Source organism: Triturus cristatus, chromosome 3_1, assembly GCF_964204655.1.
Source record: "Triturus cristatus chromosome 3_1, aTriCri1.1, whole genome shotgun sequence".
Lineage (NCBI taxonomy): Eukaryota > Metazoa > Chordata > Amphibia > Caudata > Salamandridae > Triturus > Triturus cristatus.
Window position 1 is genome coordinate 261,499,507 of NC_140583.1, and position 17,895 is coordinate 261,517,401.

Here is a 17,895-nt window from a genome sequence, read left to right on the forward strand (position 1 = left end):
CTGTCTTAAGTTTGTCTTAAGTCTGTCTTAAGTTTGTCTTAAGTCTGTCTTAAGTTTGTCTTAAGACAAACTTAAGACAAAATCCTAACTTCTGTGAATACCAAAAGTAGTAAGTTTAGGATTTTGTCTTAAGTTAGTTCTGTGAATCGGGCCCATAGATACTTGTAGTAGATGCACACATCCGCAGTGGCCATCTTTCAAGGCATTTGTAATTTAACAACTCATTTTAAGATCGTCGCCTCGGAAAAGTAATAGTTCTCTATGCGAAAAAGAACAGGTTTAAGTTTTTTTTTCTTTATCGTTTCATATAACGCAGCTGTGCCTTGGAGTATAAGTGCACATTTTATCATTGTACAATCCTATAAGCAGAAATAGATTTTAGTATAGAAACTGAACCAGTGGGAGATAAGAATGCATCTTGTGCCATAGTTGCCAACTGTCCCGTTTTTGCAGGGACTGTCCCGGCAAGTTGGAGACTGTCCTGGGTAATATTGTTGCAGAAACTGGCTCTCTTTATCACACACAGGTACACAAACAAGAACTTTCTATCTGCAGCAGCCCTGTGCTGCAAAATGTCCCAGGATTCTTTGTTCAAATTTACAAATGTTGGCAACTATGCTTGTACCGTTTTTAGGTAAGAAAAAGGGTAACTGATAATAAAACAAAAGTGTCCGAGAGCCCTATATAGAAAAGAGGGTCAGGAGGGGGAGGAAAGAGAGGGTTGCAGCAATACATGTCATTTCAAAGGTACAGACTCACAAAAACAGGGTTAAGGTGGCAAGAAATCAGCACAAATACATTTTGAAAATATGGGCATTTCTGAAGGACATCAAAGGAAGTTGTGTTCTTAGTTGCTGGGTAAAGTGTTCCAGATGCTAGCTGCAGCGCCTGAGTAGGACTGCTTCATTGGTTGGAAAGTTCTAAATTTGGGCATCTACAGCTAAAGAGATCTTTTTTTTCTTGATAATTTTGCAACCATATATTTTTAATAATTTGGTCAGATAACTGAGCATTTTCCGTAGAATTGCTTTGTAGATCAGGCATCCAATTTTGAATTTGATTTCAGCTTCCAAGAGTATTCAATTAAGCTCTCGGAGTAAACATCAAACATTTGCTGGATCAACATATCACCTTAAAAATCGAAACCAGACGCATTAAGACAAATCCACCCTCTGGTTTACTCCCCTTCTACAGACACTAAATCTTGTATGTAAAAAGCCGAATGGAAATGGAGGAAAGACTATGCAGAGACAAGCAAATTACACTAAGGAGGTACCACACCAAAATTAAAACTGCCCATGTTGCGTATTATTAAGGTAAAAAAATCAACTGCGCCTCCAGTGCTCTGCGTGAAATGTTTCAGAATGTTAGGACATTATTGGAGCCCACCTCAAACAGCGCCACTGCCGAACCTTCAATATCCCAGTGCAATGTGAGTTTAAAAAAAAAAAAGATTACCAATATCTATCTAACTTTCCAAGAGTTCGATATAGATACAGCCCCCAAACCTAACAAAGGCAAGCAGGAAAGTAGGCAAAATGGCCTCTTAGAATTTTCCAACATGACTTTGAATAGCCTCACAGTTCTCTTCAGCAAAGTTAAATCAGGATCCCCGTTGGACCCCACTCCACCATGCATCCTTGCCAAAGCAGCAAATTCAATTTTTCTTACCTTGTTAGAGATGCTAAATCTCTCCTTAGCAAAAGAAATAGTACTCTCGTCATGAAAGCACACCGTGGTAAAAGCCATATTAAAAAAGCCCGCCTTGGACCCTCTCTGTCCAGGAAATTATAGACCCATCTCGCTCGTACTGAGCAAAGGATTAGAAAAACATGTTAACCAGTACCTCTCAGAATTCTTAGAAGTCAACAAAGTCCTTCACCCAACCCAAACGGGGTTCCGACCAAAGCACAGCATGGAAACCACCCTCTTGGCGGCAGTGGAGTAATAAAAAATGCTGCTATATCCAGGAGGTACGGTGGCCATCATACTTCTTGAACTAAGCGTGTCTTTTGACACTGTAAACCATGATATCCTTATCGAAAGATCTTATAGTGCTGGAATCTTAGGACAGGCTTTGAATTATCTCAACTCTTTTCTGAGGGATAGGACCTTCCAGGTCTTTGATGAATCCTGTGCTTCAGACATTTTTCCTTTGAAGTGTGGAGTACCACAGGGCTCGTCCTTGAGACCCACACTATTCAACCTATATATGCGTCTGTCTGCAGACGTTGTATTGCCATTTGGGATCTCCATAGTATCATATGCTGATGATACCCAATTGGTTTTCTTTCTCATTCCTGGGCAAGATTCTCAAGCCCCCTCTTTGGAACCTTGTTCAGGGAAAGTAGCAAGCTGGATGGACAGGTTTTGCCTCAAGTTAAATAAGGACAAAACCAAGCTCATGATATTAGGGAATAATATCAGTCCCTACCTGAGCCTTGGCTGGCATGATTGCCTAGGCACGCCTGCTTCCCCCAAGACAGTTATAAAAAGTCTTGGTGTATGGCTGGACAATTCCTTGTCTATGGAAACCCAGGCAACAAAACTCTCGGCCAGCTGCTACGGCATTCTCAGAATGCTGTGTAAAATCCTACACCCCCCCTTTCTCTCCAGAAGGCTTGTAGTCCAGGCTTTGATCCTCTCCCATCTGGATTACGAGACCATAAAATACAGATTGCTTTTCTACAGGAGATGCATCTGGCACACAGTATAGAACATGCCATAGGCGGTGTATAGACTGGCATCATCATACGCGTCATACTCTACAGGTGTCATGATACTGCTAAAAAAAAGAGATTGCATTTACAGTGACACACTCAGTAGTGGATGAGCAAGGCCATCTCGCAGTAGCACAGGGTAGCCTTTGGGGCACTCCCATGACCTTTGTCCCAATGTAGATGACCTGGGGTTCTTCATGTCCGTATGGTGCCATGATAACACCTTGCCCCTACCAATATAGTCTGGGGAGTAGACCTCAACACAGACCTGGACCCAAAGATGGACAGGTCTGCAATGGCGGACTGGCACATTAAGCAATCCATCATGGTAATACGGACAGGACTTGAGGAGTATGGGCTGGAAGATATCTGGTTGCTGCAACATCTGACACTGCAAGAAGGAACCTTCATCTCTTCAGTGCACAGGTTGTGGTCCAGACTGGACTACTGGCTGTTATCCCACGAGATTTGCCCATGGGTAGCGGAGATCACACACATGCCTAAAACGTTATCAGATCACGTACCAGTGAAATTGAGACTCTAATTCCCACAATGACGTGGAGACGTGGAGATTTCAGGCATTATTGGACACAATGTTCTGAGACTGGCTCAGATCAGCAATTATTGAATACTTCCTAAAGAATGACGGCTCAGTAGGGGAGATGGGAACACTGTGGGAGGCGTTTAAGGTCACAATTGGAGGAATCTGTATTAGTACACAAGCGGGGGCCTTAAAATTGATATGCACTCAGTTACAAAAGACTGAAGATACATTACGTGCTCTTGAATGGGAATACAAGAGCAAGCCACGACATGTAACTCTTGCTACGATCAGGGAGCACTTAACCACTTTTCAGGACCTAGCTGTACAAGAGTTGCAGTTTCTGCCAAACGCCACATCGCTCGTTCCTATGGAGAGGGGGCGGGGGTGCCTAGGGCGCAGTTTGGCTGAAAAATTTAGAAATCTGAAAGGGTCAGACACATAGTAAAAATAACTACCTCGAAAATGAATGACCATTATGATACACCCTCTATATTAACCTCTTTCAAACGCTTCTACACTGACCTCTCAAGTACTCGAGCAGCAGCTACGACATATGAGATAGGGGCTTATCTTGAAGATGTGGCACTAGTGTGGCTGTCCCCTCAACAGCAGGAATGTTTGGTACAACCCATTATGGTGGAAGAGATAAAGGAAACTATGTGCACACTCCCCAGCTGTAAAGCACCGGGGTTATATGGTCTGAGTAGCGAGTTCTATGAGTTTGCGCAACTCTTGGCCCTACACGCTATGTATGAGGAGGCTTATCAAAAGCAGCAATTACCCCCCTCCTTGCACAAAGCCTTAATAGTGACCTTGTTGAAACCCAACAAAGCACCTGGACACTGCAAGTCGTACAGACCCTTGTCTGATCAACAAAGACACTAAAATGTTGGCAAACATTTTAGCAACCTGCCTTCAACCCCTACTCCCTAACCTAGTGCTACCTGACTAGTGCGGCTTCATTCCATCCAGACCCACTGAACATAATTTGCTTTGTTACATCACTTGAATCCCTCCCTACCAGCTGTGGAGGTCCTACTGGACTCCGCAAAGGCATTTGTCCCTAAAGAATGGAAATACATGTTTACGGTAATGGCCTGTATGAAGATGCTGGAAGCCTTTCAGCTTGGATACGTCTCCTATACACAGACCCGGTAGCACGCATACGGATCAATGGGCACACATCGGAGGAACTCCCCATCGGGAAGGGTACAAGACAGGGGTGCCCCTTGTCACCCGTATTATTTGCATTAATGTTGGAGTCACTGGCTTGTGACATTCAGCAAAGGCATGCCACAGCTGCCCTTAATTTTCAACTCTGCCCTCTTAGTATTTCCTATAATTGGTCCAGAACGCGGCTGCCAGGCTGCTGTTAGGGATTCCAAAACATCAGTCGGTATCCAAGTCTCTCCCATCACTTCACTGGCTCCCGGTTAAGAAAAGGGTTATGTTCAAATCCTTGTGCTTAGCCTTTGAAGCCCTCCACTCCGAGGGACCAGTCTTTATTAGGCAACTCTTCCATCGCTACATCCCGGCCAGAAACCTAAGATCGGCCTCACAGGCTAATCTGTTTGTCCCCAAGTTTAGGAGGCCTACCTGGGGAGGAAAGAGTTTTGCAGTCACGACTGCTGAAATCTGGAATACTATGCCACTTACCCTCAAAACCTCAAACAATCTGCTCACCTTTCGCAAAGCGCTCAAAACCTGGCTTTTTAATAATTAGTTCAAATATGTTCTTTCATTACTCTGAGGCCTCGCTGCTGTCTGGGGTTTTGCTACCCTTCTTCTCTTTCCCACTGGAGCTTCAGTGCCTAGACACCCGTGGGTATGAGTACGCTTTAGAAATCCAATTTTCATTTCATTTCCCTATATGTGGTATTGTATATTTGAGGCCCACCAACACATCTACTTCCTGTAATTAGAGAATACATTCAGTTTAAACTTTGGTCAGAGCATCAACTGGTCAAAATCAGCCATATTCCTTCTAAGAACGAGCACCTCGGAGACCCCGCTTGATTTCCCACTGATGTGGAGTAAGGACCCTGCTAAATACTTGGGGGTATTGATTCTTAGAGACTCTGATTTGGTGCTCAGATAAAAATATGTAAAACCTGGAGGACCATGCCACCAGGTGGACATGGCTCCCAATGTCGTTGGCAGATAGGATTGCTGTTTTATAAATAGTGTTCCTACTAAGGATGGGTGAAGTTGGTGGAGCATCACTAAGTGGAATTCCACAGAGTTGAAAATAAACTTCGTAATAATTCCGCTCCACCCCTAATTAATAAAACTGAAACCTCACACATACCTTTGGTAAAGGAATAAACAACTCTACCGTTACATGCTAAAGAGCATATAGTTATCTTACAAAAATGAAATTGGAAATATAGCAAGCAGTGAGAGAAGTGATAATTTTGGGGTCCCCCCCTAACCTAGGCAGAGGACCAAGCAGATGCTTTGAACACAAAGAGCACATCATGCTGAATGATAAGGTGGTGAGCCCATCCTCCTGGGACCACCCCAAGAAAAGTTATTGGCAAAAAATACAATCCCAACCAAAGACCCCTCAAAGCATTATGGGATGAGATTCTAGAATGCAGTGAATATTATAGTATCTGCTCTCCCGGCTCTCCTGCTGAGCCCTGGAAAGCCCCTGCCCCTTGAGGAATGGTTTCCCCTAAGTCTGGTGGGTCTGATGGAGGTGCCCATCCCACTAGGCACCTCAACAGTGATCCTTGGTGGAGGGCAGCTCGGACCTGCTCTGGCATCGGGCTGCCCTCCTCCTTGCGTCCTCTGGACCCCATCCCCGCCCCCATGTGTTTCCTCCCTCCTGGTGTCTGAGGGGATCAGGAGGTGACCTCAGAGGGCTGCCCTCTGCCTGCTGTTGCCGGCTCCTAAATGAGGCAGCACGCATGGATACTGCTGGGGCAGAGAGCTGGAGAGGACAGCCGGGGTGGGCTCTGTAGGAAGGTGGAATTTGACTGCATGGATACCCCCACTTTTGACCTGGTGTTTAGCTGGTTTTTGACTTAGTTTGACTGGGATCCTGCTAATCAGGACCCCAGTCCATCTTCTTTCTCCCTAAAATAGATTGCATGTACTTTAGGCACACCACGGATTGGATTCTGGGGTACCCTTATAAGTCCCCAGTATATGGTATCTTATATACCCAGGGCATAGGTATCCCTGAGGCCTCTCAGGGGCTGCAGCATGTATTATGTCACCCCTGGGAGACCATTCAAAATGACACAACAGGTCTGCTACAGCAGCCTGTGTAAGGTGGTGTATGCACCCCTTACTTAGATATAGGTTCACTATATCTATCCATATAACTGCACATATAAACCTATCAGTCACTCCTATGGCAGGCCTTATCAATCCTGAAGGAAGGGTGCTGGGTTTTATGTGAAAGGGTGCCCATGCATGAGCAGAGCCCCTCTGCAGTCTTCGGAAACTTTATTCCGGGGTTGTTTGCGATGCAGCCAAACCATATACTCTGAAGTGCATTATAACCTCGCGGTAAATGCTAACTTTGGAATGGCTGCATGGAAACATGTCGTGTTTAGTGTCAAACACCTTGGAATCATACTTCCACACCAGTAAGTGGTGTGCGAGGTATGATTCCAACCTACTAGAGGGAGAAACATGACTTCACCGGTACACCCGGTACCAGCTTCACAGAACCCTGGGATCACAAAATGGATGCTGCCAGCCAGAGACACAAGTCTGCCCTCCTGCTGCTGGGCGAAATTCCAGCAGGGGATGGATGGAAAATAGGTTTCCTGTCACAGGGAGGTGTAACCACCTCCCAGACAGGCTTTAGTGTATTGGGGCTGGGTGGGTGCACTCCAAGAGTGCTTTGATGTCTGTACCGGGGGCACATTTAGTGTCCCTGTGCATAGTCCAGCTCAAACCGGTTGCAGGGGCTACCAGCCCCTGCTCTGGTGCGAAACTGGACAAAGGACGTGGGTGTAGCCACCCCTCTGTCCTGACCCTCCCATAGGTGGGTCCCCAGAGTTTGTTCCACCCCTTCCTTAGGTATAAAGTAGGAACCCCTGGGTACAGGACTTTAGATTTACCTTGACGAAACTCTGCTACAGAATCCCAGAACTTCTACTATCTACATGACGTTGGATGACCGAAGAATCTCCCCTGGTATAAAGGAGTTACTCCCCTGCAAGGCAGGCACCAAAGACGCATCTGTCCGGTTTGCAACTACACAGCTCCTGAAGGACTCCGATGACTTTGCAACACAGGAGGTGGGTTTCCAAGATTCCCTGAGGCTGTTCTGTGCTCTAAGCAATCCTGAGATCCAAACCCCTGGTGAGGACCGTGCAACCCAAACCCCTGGACACCGTGCCCATTTGCAGCAGCATATTCTTCTTGGCAATTACTGAGGCTGAGCTTTAGGATACTTGTAGTCCAGACCCGAGCAGTGATTCCACCGAAGATTACTGGCCTACACCCCTCCAGTGTCCCGTGGGCTGGTATTTAGTGATTCCTCTCGACGTCCCTTCACGATCCCTAGTCCATTGACTTGTGGGTCCCTGAGAAGGTTACTTCAACTTTCAACTGGCTTACCTGGTTGCTCCAGATGTGCCCTGACTCTCCATCGCGAGAGGAGTCCACAGGACCTTGCTGGTCCACACCAAAGCCGTTTTACTCTTACCACGTGGGTTGTCATTGCCAAGGCTTGTTGGTCTCCAATCCGGACACCGACCCGCCAGCATTCGACATCCTTCGTGAGACAGCTCGCCTGCGGACTGTGGTTGTTGTCGACGCCTCCTGGTCCCCGTGGCAGTGGAGTCCAGCTTCACCTCATCGCACCTGAAACACCCGACATTGGTGGGCTTTCGTCTATCGTGCCCCTGGTCACTGGCAAGTGACCCAGACTCTGTCCCCTCTGCTTTCAGGTTCGTCTCATCTTCGATCCAGGTTTGCATCATACTGGACACTTTTCCTTTCCACTGCAGCAGCACTTTGCAGCAACTCGCCATTAAAAATAGCGATGATTCCCGACACCATTTGACACCTATGCACCCGGCTTCCCTGGGTTAGGTAACACGAGTACTCTGGTGCTCACATGGGTGCTGGCCTTACAACCTTCTGAGTCTAAAAGATTTTGTTCCAAGTCCTCTCCTAAGTGTCCTTGATCTTTAAAATTCCAACTGCGACTTTCCCATAGGATTGTACGGAGCTCACGGCTGGGTTCTCACACTGCAGGCGTCCGCCGTGGGTCCCCTGTGTCACTACCTTGGGTGGTTCCTTGGGGTCCCAGCGATTCTATGTGCTCTAGGCACTGTGTCTAGTCAAGTCGTGGTTCTTATACCACTTTCTTAATACATGGCATGGTCTCCCCATGGGGCCCATTGTATATTGTGCTATTTACTGTCGTTTTAGAACTGTAATATTGTATTCCTTGCTCTCTAATCTCATAAAGAGGTTAGAAGAGAGTGTTTAGTAATAAAAACATATATTTTATATATATACCTTGTGTGGTTCTCCTTTCATTTGGTCATTGGAGAGGTTATAATCTGGTAAACCAAGCTGCTTTACATTCCTTCGAGACTTAGCCTAAATGCTGCTCTCCATAGCTACCACTATGATAGTTTTCAATAAAGGTTGTCTTAAACCTATCATCAATAAGGGTTGTTTGGACTGGTGCAAGATGCCCACTATAACTAGTGGACAGCATATACCAGGCCAACATCTCACAGGCCCCCCGAGCTGCCCTCCACCAAGAATCACTGTTGAGTTGCCCGGTGGGATGGGCACCTCCATCAGACCCACCAGACTTAGAGGAAACCATTCCTCAAGTAGCAGCGGCTCTCCCTAGCTCAGCAGGAGAGCAGATACTAGAATATTCTCTGCACTCTCTCTCCATAATGCTTTGCGGGGCCTTTGGTTGGCATTGTATTTTTACCCATAACTTAGTTTGGGGTGGTCCTAGGAAGATGGGACCACCACCGAACCGTTCAGCAAGATGTGCTCTTTGTGTTCAATGCATCTGCATGGTCCTCCCCTTAGGTTAGGGGGGGACCCCAAAATCATCACCTCTCTCACTTTTGTGAATTGGCTATATGCTTTTCAGTATGTAAAGGTAAAGTTGCTTTACCGAAGGGATGTGGGTGCAGGAGCTAACTCTGCTACACAGCTGACTAGGAGTTTTTTGCTTGAACTCTGTGTTCCCAACGGAATGCGGAGTAAAACTCTGCTAGCGGAGCAGATTTCACCACCCACCGCTAATTCCTACCCAAGTTTCTATACTTATTTGTCAACATACTCATTGTACTGCTGATGTATTTCTTTAAAAATCTTAGGGTGCATCTGCGAACTTTAGTATGAGCAGGGAAACAACCAAGAATCAGCTGGGATACACTCATGATGCCACACACAAGGGGCGGGTTCAACGTGTCGGACTTCCACCTCTATTATCTATGTGCACAGGTCCATGTTGCTCCCTTCTGGCATGCACCACAGGAATATATACCGTAGATAGGAATGGAACATGATGATGCTTTCCTTATCCCTGCTGCCTAAGAAGAGGGAAGGGTTGTCACATACAGAAATCAACACAGTCCATTCTACAGCGTCAGCCTGGAGAGCTTGGGCGTGTAAGATCCCCTATATGCACTGATCTAGCGTTGCGCTGCCATCCTGCATATCGGTATCTAGGGAGGACTCTGGGTGGCAATCGCTTGTCCGCGCAGGCCTCAAGACTATGGGAGATGCATATCATAATGGTTTGTTTGTGTCACTAGAACATCTCACACACCCAACGTCCTACCCCATTATTGGCTTTTACATATTATCCCCTACGGGCAGCCCTGTGAGGATTCTATGCACAGTACCAAGGGGAACCACCAACACTAACCACATTGCAGATAGTAGTAACTAGTGACATTCGTAGGCACCTAATTACCAAATTATACAATGCGGCGTAGGTAGAGAAACCGCAGACACAGGATAAGGCACTGGGGGACTGGAACCCGGTGCCGGATACGCCTCTGAGCATGGAGGAATGGAAGTTCTGCTGCGCACAGTTACATATTCTCACATCGAATTGTAACTTGCGAATATTACACTTTAAATATCTACAGCAAATGTATTGCACACCAACTAAACTCTACAAATTTAGTTTTCAGGGTAAATGCATGTTGTGTTTGATGTGGGGCAACATAGGTGGACTTTATGCACCTGGCCTGGCACTGTGAATCAATTAGGTGCTATTGGACTCAAGTCAAAAGGGCGCCAGACGCGGTCCGTACAGGTAACAGCGGTGGGGCGGCATGGGGTGGGGGATTTCGAAGGACGATGTTGAGGAAAAATAAATACATAAATAATTTTCCCTCTGCTTCGCCCCTCGAAATCACCCTCCTCTCCCCCCACGCGGCCCCACTACACCACTGCTGTTACCTGCACGGACCGCGGCTGAGGGGCGCTCACTGATATGGTGCAGGTGCACTGTGACCCTAGGATTAGTCTGCTTGGATGGGTCAAGAATTCACAGCCAGTCACCTGTAAATCAGCGGCTCTACTGCTGGCAAAGAGGCAGGTGGCGGCGCTGCACTGGGGCAAACGTGAAATACCAACCAAAAAGTCCTGGCTGCTGGACAGTACTCATTGCAAACCTCAATTGGACTGTATGCGGAGGAACTACAGAGGGTGTCGAGGCCTAAAGGCATTAGAAGGCTTCTAGCAGCATCCCTGCTTTACCAAGAGGAGTTATAAAGGGCGATCTGCTTGGTGATCTGAGAAAGGCTATATATGTGATGTCTAAACTTACATATGTTATTGAGAATCGAATGGAGCCAATGTAATCAATCCTTTCATTGTGTGGGAGGGGGCACTGGTGACCACAGGGGTACTATACTGTTTAAACATGTTCAGTAATAGCACTAAAATCTTTAAAACAAATAAAAACTATAAACAGTTACGGTCTCTTGGAATCTAACAAAAGTACTGGGCTCACATGGAGGGCTGAGGACCGAAGGGTAGCTCTTGCATTGTCAGGGGTGCAGAGTGCCAGTCTGGCGATGGTCTGGGTTCCAATGCAACTAGGGCTTGTCTGCCTGTGGGATTCTGCGGGAAGTTGGGAGGGGCTTCGGACATGAAGCCCTGCTCTAAATGTTGTCTTCCTTCTGCCCAGCAGGAGTAGGCGGAATCTGACCTTTTTAAAGATTGGGTAGTTTCTTCTTAGTTTGCCAGCCTTGACTGCGCCTTCACTTCCTTCATTGTTCATGGTGTTGATTTGTTTAGCAGCAGGCTGTATCTTTGCTTTTAAATAAAATAGAAAAAAGATCCCGCCTCTACTTATGTCACCAACTCCCATTCTTGCCATTTTGGCATCCTGTTACTGATTTAACACCATCTCTGACTGGCACATGTTTTCATATAGATTACTGGTCCTTCCCTGGTTACCCCTCTTTTCTTTGGTGTACACAAACACAGCATCCCACTGCCCTTTTGGCTTGGATAGTGCTGTGTTGCTGCCTATATATTTTAGTCTTTATTACAATTATAATAATTACATTATAATTTGAGTGTCTACCTCTCATATACCCTATGGAATCACACCGACAGATGTTGCTTCCCATAACTCGATAACCACACCTCAGTGGTCATCTCAGAAGTCCTTCTCCGTTGACCCAGATGCTCACAGCAACCAGACTACAGTCATTTCATGGCTTGAGGGAATCTGAGCCACCCCTCAACATATTTTGCATGGAGCCCCATTATTTTGGGATGGGCCAATGACAATCAGGGATCCTTGGCATGGGTAAGCTAGCAGTCACCCATGAATTTAAGCAGAGTTGTTGTAGAAGCTGTGTATTGGGTGAAAGATGGATTTCAGCGTTTCTTTACTGCTATATGTTTTGATGTGGAGATATAAATAACCACATTTGGCATATGTGGTACTTTGGAAGTGTCAGGTAGATAGAATGTGTCTGAAAACTGCAGGGAAGGGGCCATGATGGCAGCCGTGGCCCGTGCAGGTAAGAGCCGTGAGGGCGGGTGGGGGGATATCGACAAACAACAACGAGGGCAAATTAATTATTTATTTAATTTCCCCTCGTGATTGTCTGTCAAAATCCCCACCACCCGGCCCCACCGCTCTTACCTGAGGGCCCGTGGCTGCACGGTGGATTCATCCTTCACTGGGCTGGCGTCTTCAAAGATGAATGGAAGCCGTTGACCAAGCAATTATAAAGAGAGCTGATGGGATCAGAGTGCTTCTATTATATGAACATAGTAGGCTATCATTCTACACAGTATTACATCCATGCTCTTGAAACTGGAGCATAGTCTGGATGTATATGGATGGTGGGAGCAAGGTGGACGTGTTGCTGAGGCTATTGTTTGACTAGAGGAATGTGTATTGGTCAGTAAATGGGCACTGATTGTGAATGTCTCTCAAACATAGGCATATCTGCATGCAATAAGCATAGTAGCTGTAAAGTAGGCCACGGAGAGTTCCCATGATTGGAAGAGGGACTTGTATGGGTTCTGTGGTTTCTTCATTCTAGAGTGATTATGCAAACCATGATGTCTTGCCAGATGACTGCACAAGAACCTAGCCCACCCTCGAGTGCAGGGTCTCTGTGTTTAGCTTACCTTTGTTTACCCATAAGTGGCTGGAGCACCACCTTGCTTCAAAGGAGATGTTCACATGGAGACTTTGCAGCTCGGTCGTCGCATTGGAGGAAGAAACGCGGAAACTAAAAGCATCTTGAGAATTCCAAAATGGCACTGGCGGCATTGTATGCTGGTAGAAAACTTCTCCCGCATCCACCTGTTAGTTAGGAGAGATATGAAATTGGGAAGATATCACAAACCAAGCAAGATTTAAAGGGTTTCTATGGCATTTTTAAACTTTTACAGCTATGTTTGTCAGGCTGTGCTTAGTACATCTTAGCATTGCTATATAGAGTAAAACATTCTACAGGTTACATCCAGTTGCTATCATTATTTATCCAATTAGGTAAATATGCCTTCCCTGATTTCAGACAATAAAATGATTGAAACAGTCTGGTTTACCCAACAGTAAGGCTGGTGTATCATTCTGAGTGGAATCCCTTTTTAATATTGTGAGAAGGAGACCATGTAGTAAAGACTCGGGGGTTACTCAGTATCAAGTGTCCACCTACTGGAGAGGCGGACCCCTTGGGAAGGAATATGCTACTTACCAGTATGCATCTGTTCTTGGCATGTAGAGCTGCAGATCTACACACTTTTGCATAGATCGCCATCTGGTGTTGGGCCCGGATGTTTGCAGTTTGTTTTTCCTCTTGGAAAGTCGTTGGAAGTCACGAGGTCGGTGACTCCTCCCTTGGTTCGTATTGCGCATGGGCTTCGGCTCCATCCTCAGATTGTTTTTCGCCAACAGGGAAAGATGGAGCGTAGTAATAACAGTGAAGAAACCTATGTGTGTTGTATCTAAATAAGATAGACTGGAACAGATACAGGTAGCCGGGGAGGCGGGTGGGCGTGTGTAGATCTGCAGCTCTACATGCCAAGAACAGATGCATACTGGTAAGTAGCATATTCCATTCGAGGCATATGAGCTGCAGATTACACACTTTTGCATAGACTATATAGCAGTTCCCAACCTTAGCGGCGACCACCGGTATCTGTTGCAGTGGTTTGAAATAGTGTTTTTAGTACAGCCTGGCCCACACTAGCTTGTTGCTTGGTTTGCACATCTACACAGTAATGTTTAGTGAAAGTGTGCGGTGTTGACCATGTAGCTGCCTTGCAGATATCATCTAATGGGATGTTCCCTAGAAAAGCCATAGAAGCCCCTATCTTTCTTGTAGAGTGGGCTTTAGGGGGAACAGATAGCGTGCGCTTTGCTTTGTGGTAGCAAATCTGTATGCATTTTACAATCCACCTAGCTATCCCTGATTTAGAGATGGGGTTGCCTTTATGAAGTGGAGAGAAAGAGACAAACAGTTGCTTTGTCTTTCTGAAAGGTTGTGTTCTCTGGATGTAGTAAAGCAAGGTCCTTTTAACATCCAGTGTGTGTAGAGCCCTTTCTGCAACAGTTTGAGGTTGCGAGAAAAAACCCGTTAATTCTACCGATTGGTTTAGATGAAAGGGTGAGATGACTTTGGGTAGGAATTTTGGGTTGGTACGGACGACAACCTTGTTCAGGTGCATTTGGAGAAAAGGTTCTTGTATAGTAAGTGCTTGTATTTCACTGACCCTTCTAAGGGAGGTGATGGCTACAAGGAAAGCTGTTTTCCAGGTGAGAAATTGCAGTTCACATTTATGCAAAGGTTCGAAAGGCGGTCCCATTAGCCTTGTGAGAACTATGTTTAAGTTCCACACAGGTGAGGGTGTACTCTGGGGGGAATTATTCGTTTGAGGCCTTCCATGAAGGCTTTAATGGCAGGCACTCTGAAAAGTGATAGGTGCTATCTGTTTTGTAAGTAGGCGGCAATTGCTGCGAGGTGTAGCCGGATGGATGTATATGCTAGGTTACACCTTTGTAGATGGAGTAAGTAGCATATGATGTGCTGTATAGATACGTCTAGAGGGTTGATTGTGTTGTTATGGCAATAAACAACAAATCTTTTCCACTTTGCCGCGTAACAGGCTCTAGTAGGAGGGCGCCTAGCTTCTCTAATGATGTTCATACAGTCAGGGGGAAGGTTAAGGTATCCGAATTCTAGGATCTCAGGAGCCAGATCGCAAGGTTGAGCTGAGCTGGGTCCGGGTGTCTGATCTCTCCATGGTTCTAGGTTAGGAGGCATGGTGAGAGGTGTAACTTTTGGTGTGGCACTACCGAGAGTTCCAGCAGCGTGGTGTACCATGGTTGTCTGGCCCACGTTGGAGCTACTAGAATGAGTGTGAAGGAGTGCTGTTGTAGCTTTCGCACCACTAATGGAATTAGTGGGAGAGGTGGAAAAGCGTACGCAAATTTGCCTGACCAGTTCATCCATATCGCATTGTCTTTGGACAATGGGTGTGGGTATCTGGCGGCGAAGCTTGGGCATTTTTTGTTTTCGTGGGTGGCGAATAGGTCTATCTGTGGATGCCCCCACATCTGAAAGAACGGGTGAAGAACCTGCGGGTGAAGTTCGCACTCGTGGATCTGCTGCGTCTGTCTGCTGAGCAGATCTGCCATGGTGTTTTGGACTCCTGGGACATGCTGGGCTAGGAGAAAGATCTTGTGTGGAATTGCCCATCTCCATATGCTCTGTGCTAGTTGAGAGAGCTGTGGAGAGTGTGTGCCACCTTGTTTTTGGATGTAGTACATGGCGGTCATGTTGTCTGTGCGGATAAGGACTGCCTTGCCTAAAATCTGTGTGTGAAAGGATTTTAGGGCTAGAAAGATTGCCAGTAACTCCAGATGGTTGATGTGGAGTAACTTTTGTTGCGGCGTCCATGTGCCCTGCACTGTGAGGTGTAGTAGATGAGCTCCCCAGCCGGAGAGCGATGCGTCTGTTGTCAGGATTATTTGTGGAACCGGGTCCAGGAACGGTCAACCTCTGGAAAGATTTGTGGTGTTCCACCACTGCTGAGAGCGATGGGTGCGACCGTCTACCAACACCAGATCTGTCAGTTGCCCCTGGGCCTGGTTCCATTGGCGCGCCAAGCACTCTTGGAGTGGACGCATCTGGAGTCTTGCATGAGGCACTATGAAAATGCAAGAGGCCATCATCCCTATCAGTTGCATAAACACTCTTGCTGGGAGGGAGTGTTGAAGTATGAATTTTTGACGCAAAGCCTGAATGCTTGCAATCCTGGCCGGATTGGGGTAGGCTATGGCTTTTGAGGTGTCTATGGTGGCACCAAGGTATTGCTTTATGTGGGATGGTGTTAGCTGGGACTTTTGGTGGTTCACCGTGAAGCCTAGTTGGTGAAGTAGTTGGATTGTAGTGGCGGTGTGGTGTACACATTGGTTGTAGGACGCGGCTTTTATGAGCCAGTCGTCCAGATATGGGAAGACGTGAATGTGCTGTCTTCTGAGATGTGCCGCCACTACCGCTAGGCACTTGGTGAATACCCGTGGTGCTGTTGTGACCCCGAATGGGAGCACTTTGAACTGGTAGTGTTGCCCGTCCACTACGAATCTGAGGTACTTTCTGTGGGCATGGTGTACCGGAATGTGAAAGTATGCGTCTTTCAAGTCCAGTGTGGTGAGAAAGTCGTTCTGGGAGAGGAGCGGAAGTACCTGCTGAAGTGTTACCATGTGAAAATGGTCCGAATGTATGTATGTGTTTAGAGGTCGTAGATCTAAGATAGGTCGTAGAGTCTCGTCTCTTTTTGGTATCAGAAAATATAGGGAGTAGACCCCTACATTTTGCTGATCGTGGGGGACCTGTTCTATTGCTTGTTTTTGTAGGAGGGAGATTACCTCCTGCTTTAGTAACGTGGAATGTTCTTGTGACATTGGGCGTTGCCTGGGTGGAATGTTAGGGGGGGGGTAGATGTGAGTTCTAGGCAGTACCCTGAACGAATAATTTGGGTCACCCATTTGTCTGATGTGATGGACTCCCAGACGTGAAGGAAGTTTTGTAGTCTGCCCCCGACCGGAGTGGGATGGTGTGGAGGGAGCAGGGGAAAGTCATTGGGTAGGCGGTGTGGCAGAGCGGGCGGCATTTGTTTTGCCTCTGCCTTTATTGTTATTGCCTCTATATCCGCCTCTCTGATAACCTTTTGTGAAGGTGGACTGAGGAGGGGATTTGTAGGACGTGGACGCGCTATCTGAGGAGTAGCCTCTGCCCGTGCCTCGAAAGGAAGAGCGGCGAAAGGAGCACCTAGGAGGGTGTGACTGTAGGGCTCCCATAGATTTCGCCGTATCTGTGTCTTTCTTCATCTTCTCGAGGGCCTCATCTATCTTTGGACCAAATAAATGTTCCTGATCAAATGGATGGTTTAGTATGGAGGCTTGTACCTCAGGTTTAAAGCCTGAAACTCTCAGCCAAGCGTGTTGACGGAGGAGGACACTAGTGTTAATGGCCCTGGAGGCTGTGTCTGCTGGGTCCAAGGCACAGCGTATAGAGGTATTAGTTATGGTTTTACCATCTTGAATTAATTCATTGGCCCTATTTTTATATTTTTCTGGGAGATGGTGCATGATGGTTTCTAGCTCATCATAATGCGCTCTGTCGTATCTGGCCAATAGCGCTTGAGTGTTGGCGATACGCCATATATTGGCTGCCTGGGACGCAGTGCGTTTTCCTGACGCGTCCAGGAGCTTTGACTCTTTGTCAGGCGGTGGTGCTTCGCCTGATACCTGGGAATTAGATCTTTTCCTTGCAGTGGATACCACTAGGGAATCCAGTGGCGCTGGCCCTTTGATGTATGCAGGATCTGTGGGGGCGGCTTTATACTTTTTCTCTATGCGTGGGTTTAGGACCCTAGCCCTGAGTGGGTCTTTAAAAACCTCTAGCGCATGTTTTATTACCCCTTTGAGCATAGGTAGTATAGCAGTAGACCTATGTGCATTATCAAAGGTGTCTAGGAGGAAATCTTCCTCTACTGGGTCAGTGTGTAGCTCTACCCCGTGATAATGTGCCGCCCTCTGAAGTAGGTGGTGAAAACCTAGTGAGTCTTCTGGTGGAGATAGCCTGGATGGATAAAGGTCATCTTGTGGGACATCTGGAATGTCTGGATTATTAT

The 17,895-nt window shown here is 46.7% G+C and overlaps 1 protein-coding gene across 1 annotated transcript in view; it reads right to left on the reverse strand.

Annotated features, from left to right (window-relative positions):
- Positions 1 to 17,895, reverse strand: part of CSPG4 (chondroitin sulfate proteoglycan 4) — a 404,024-nt gene that overhangs the window by 24,675 nt on the left and 361,454 nt on the right. The window contains exon 9 of the mRNA XM_085643854.1: positions 12,880 to 13,057. Within this exon, the coding sequence (XP_085499980.1) occupies positions 12,880 to 13,057 (178 nt within the window). The remainder of the gene's footprint in view (positions 1 to 12,879; positions 13,058 to 17,895) is intronic.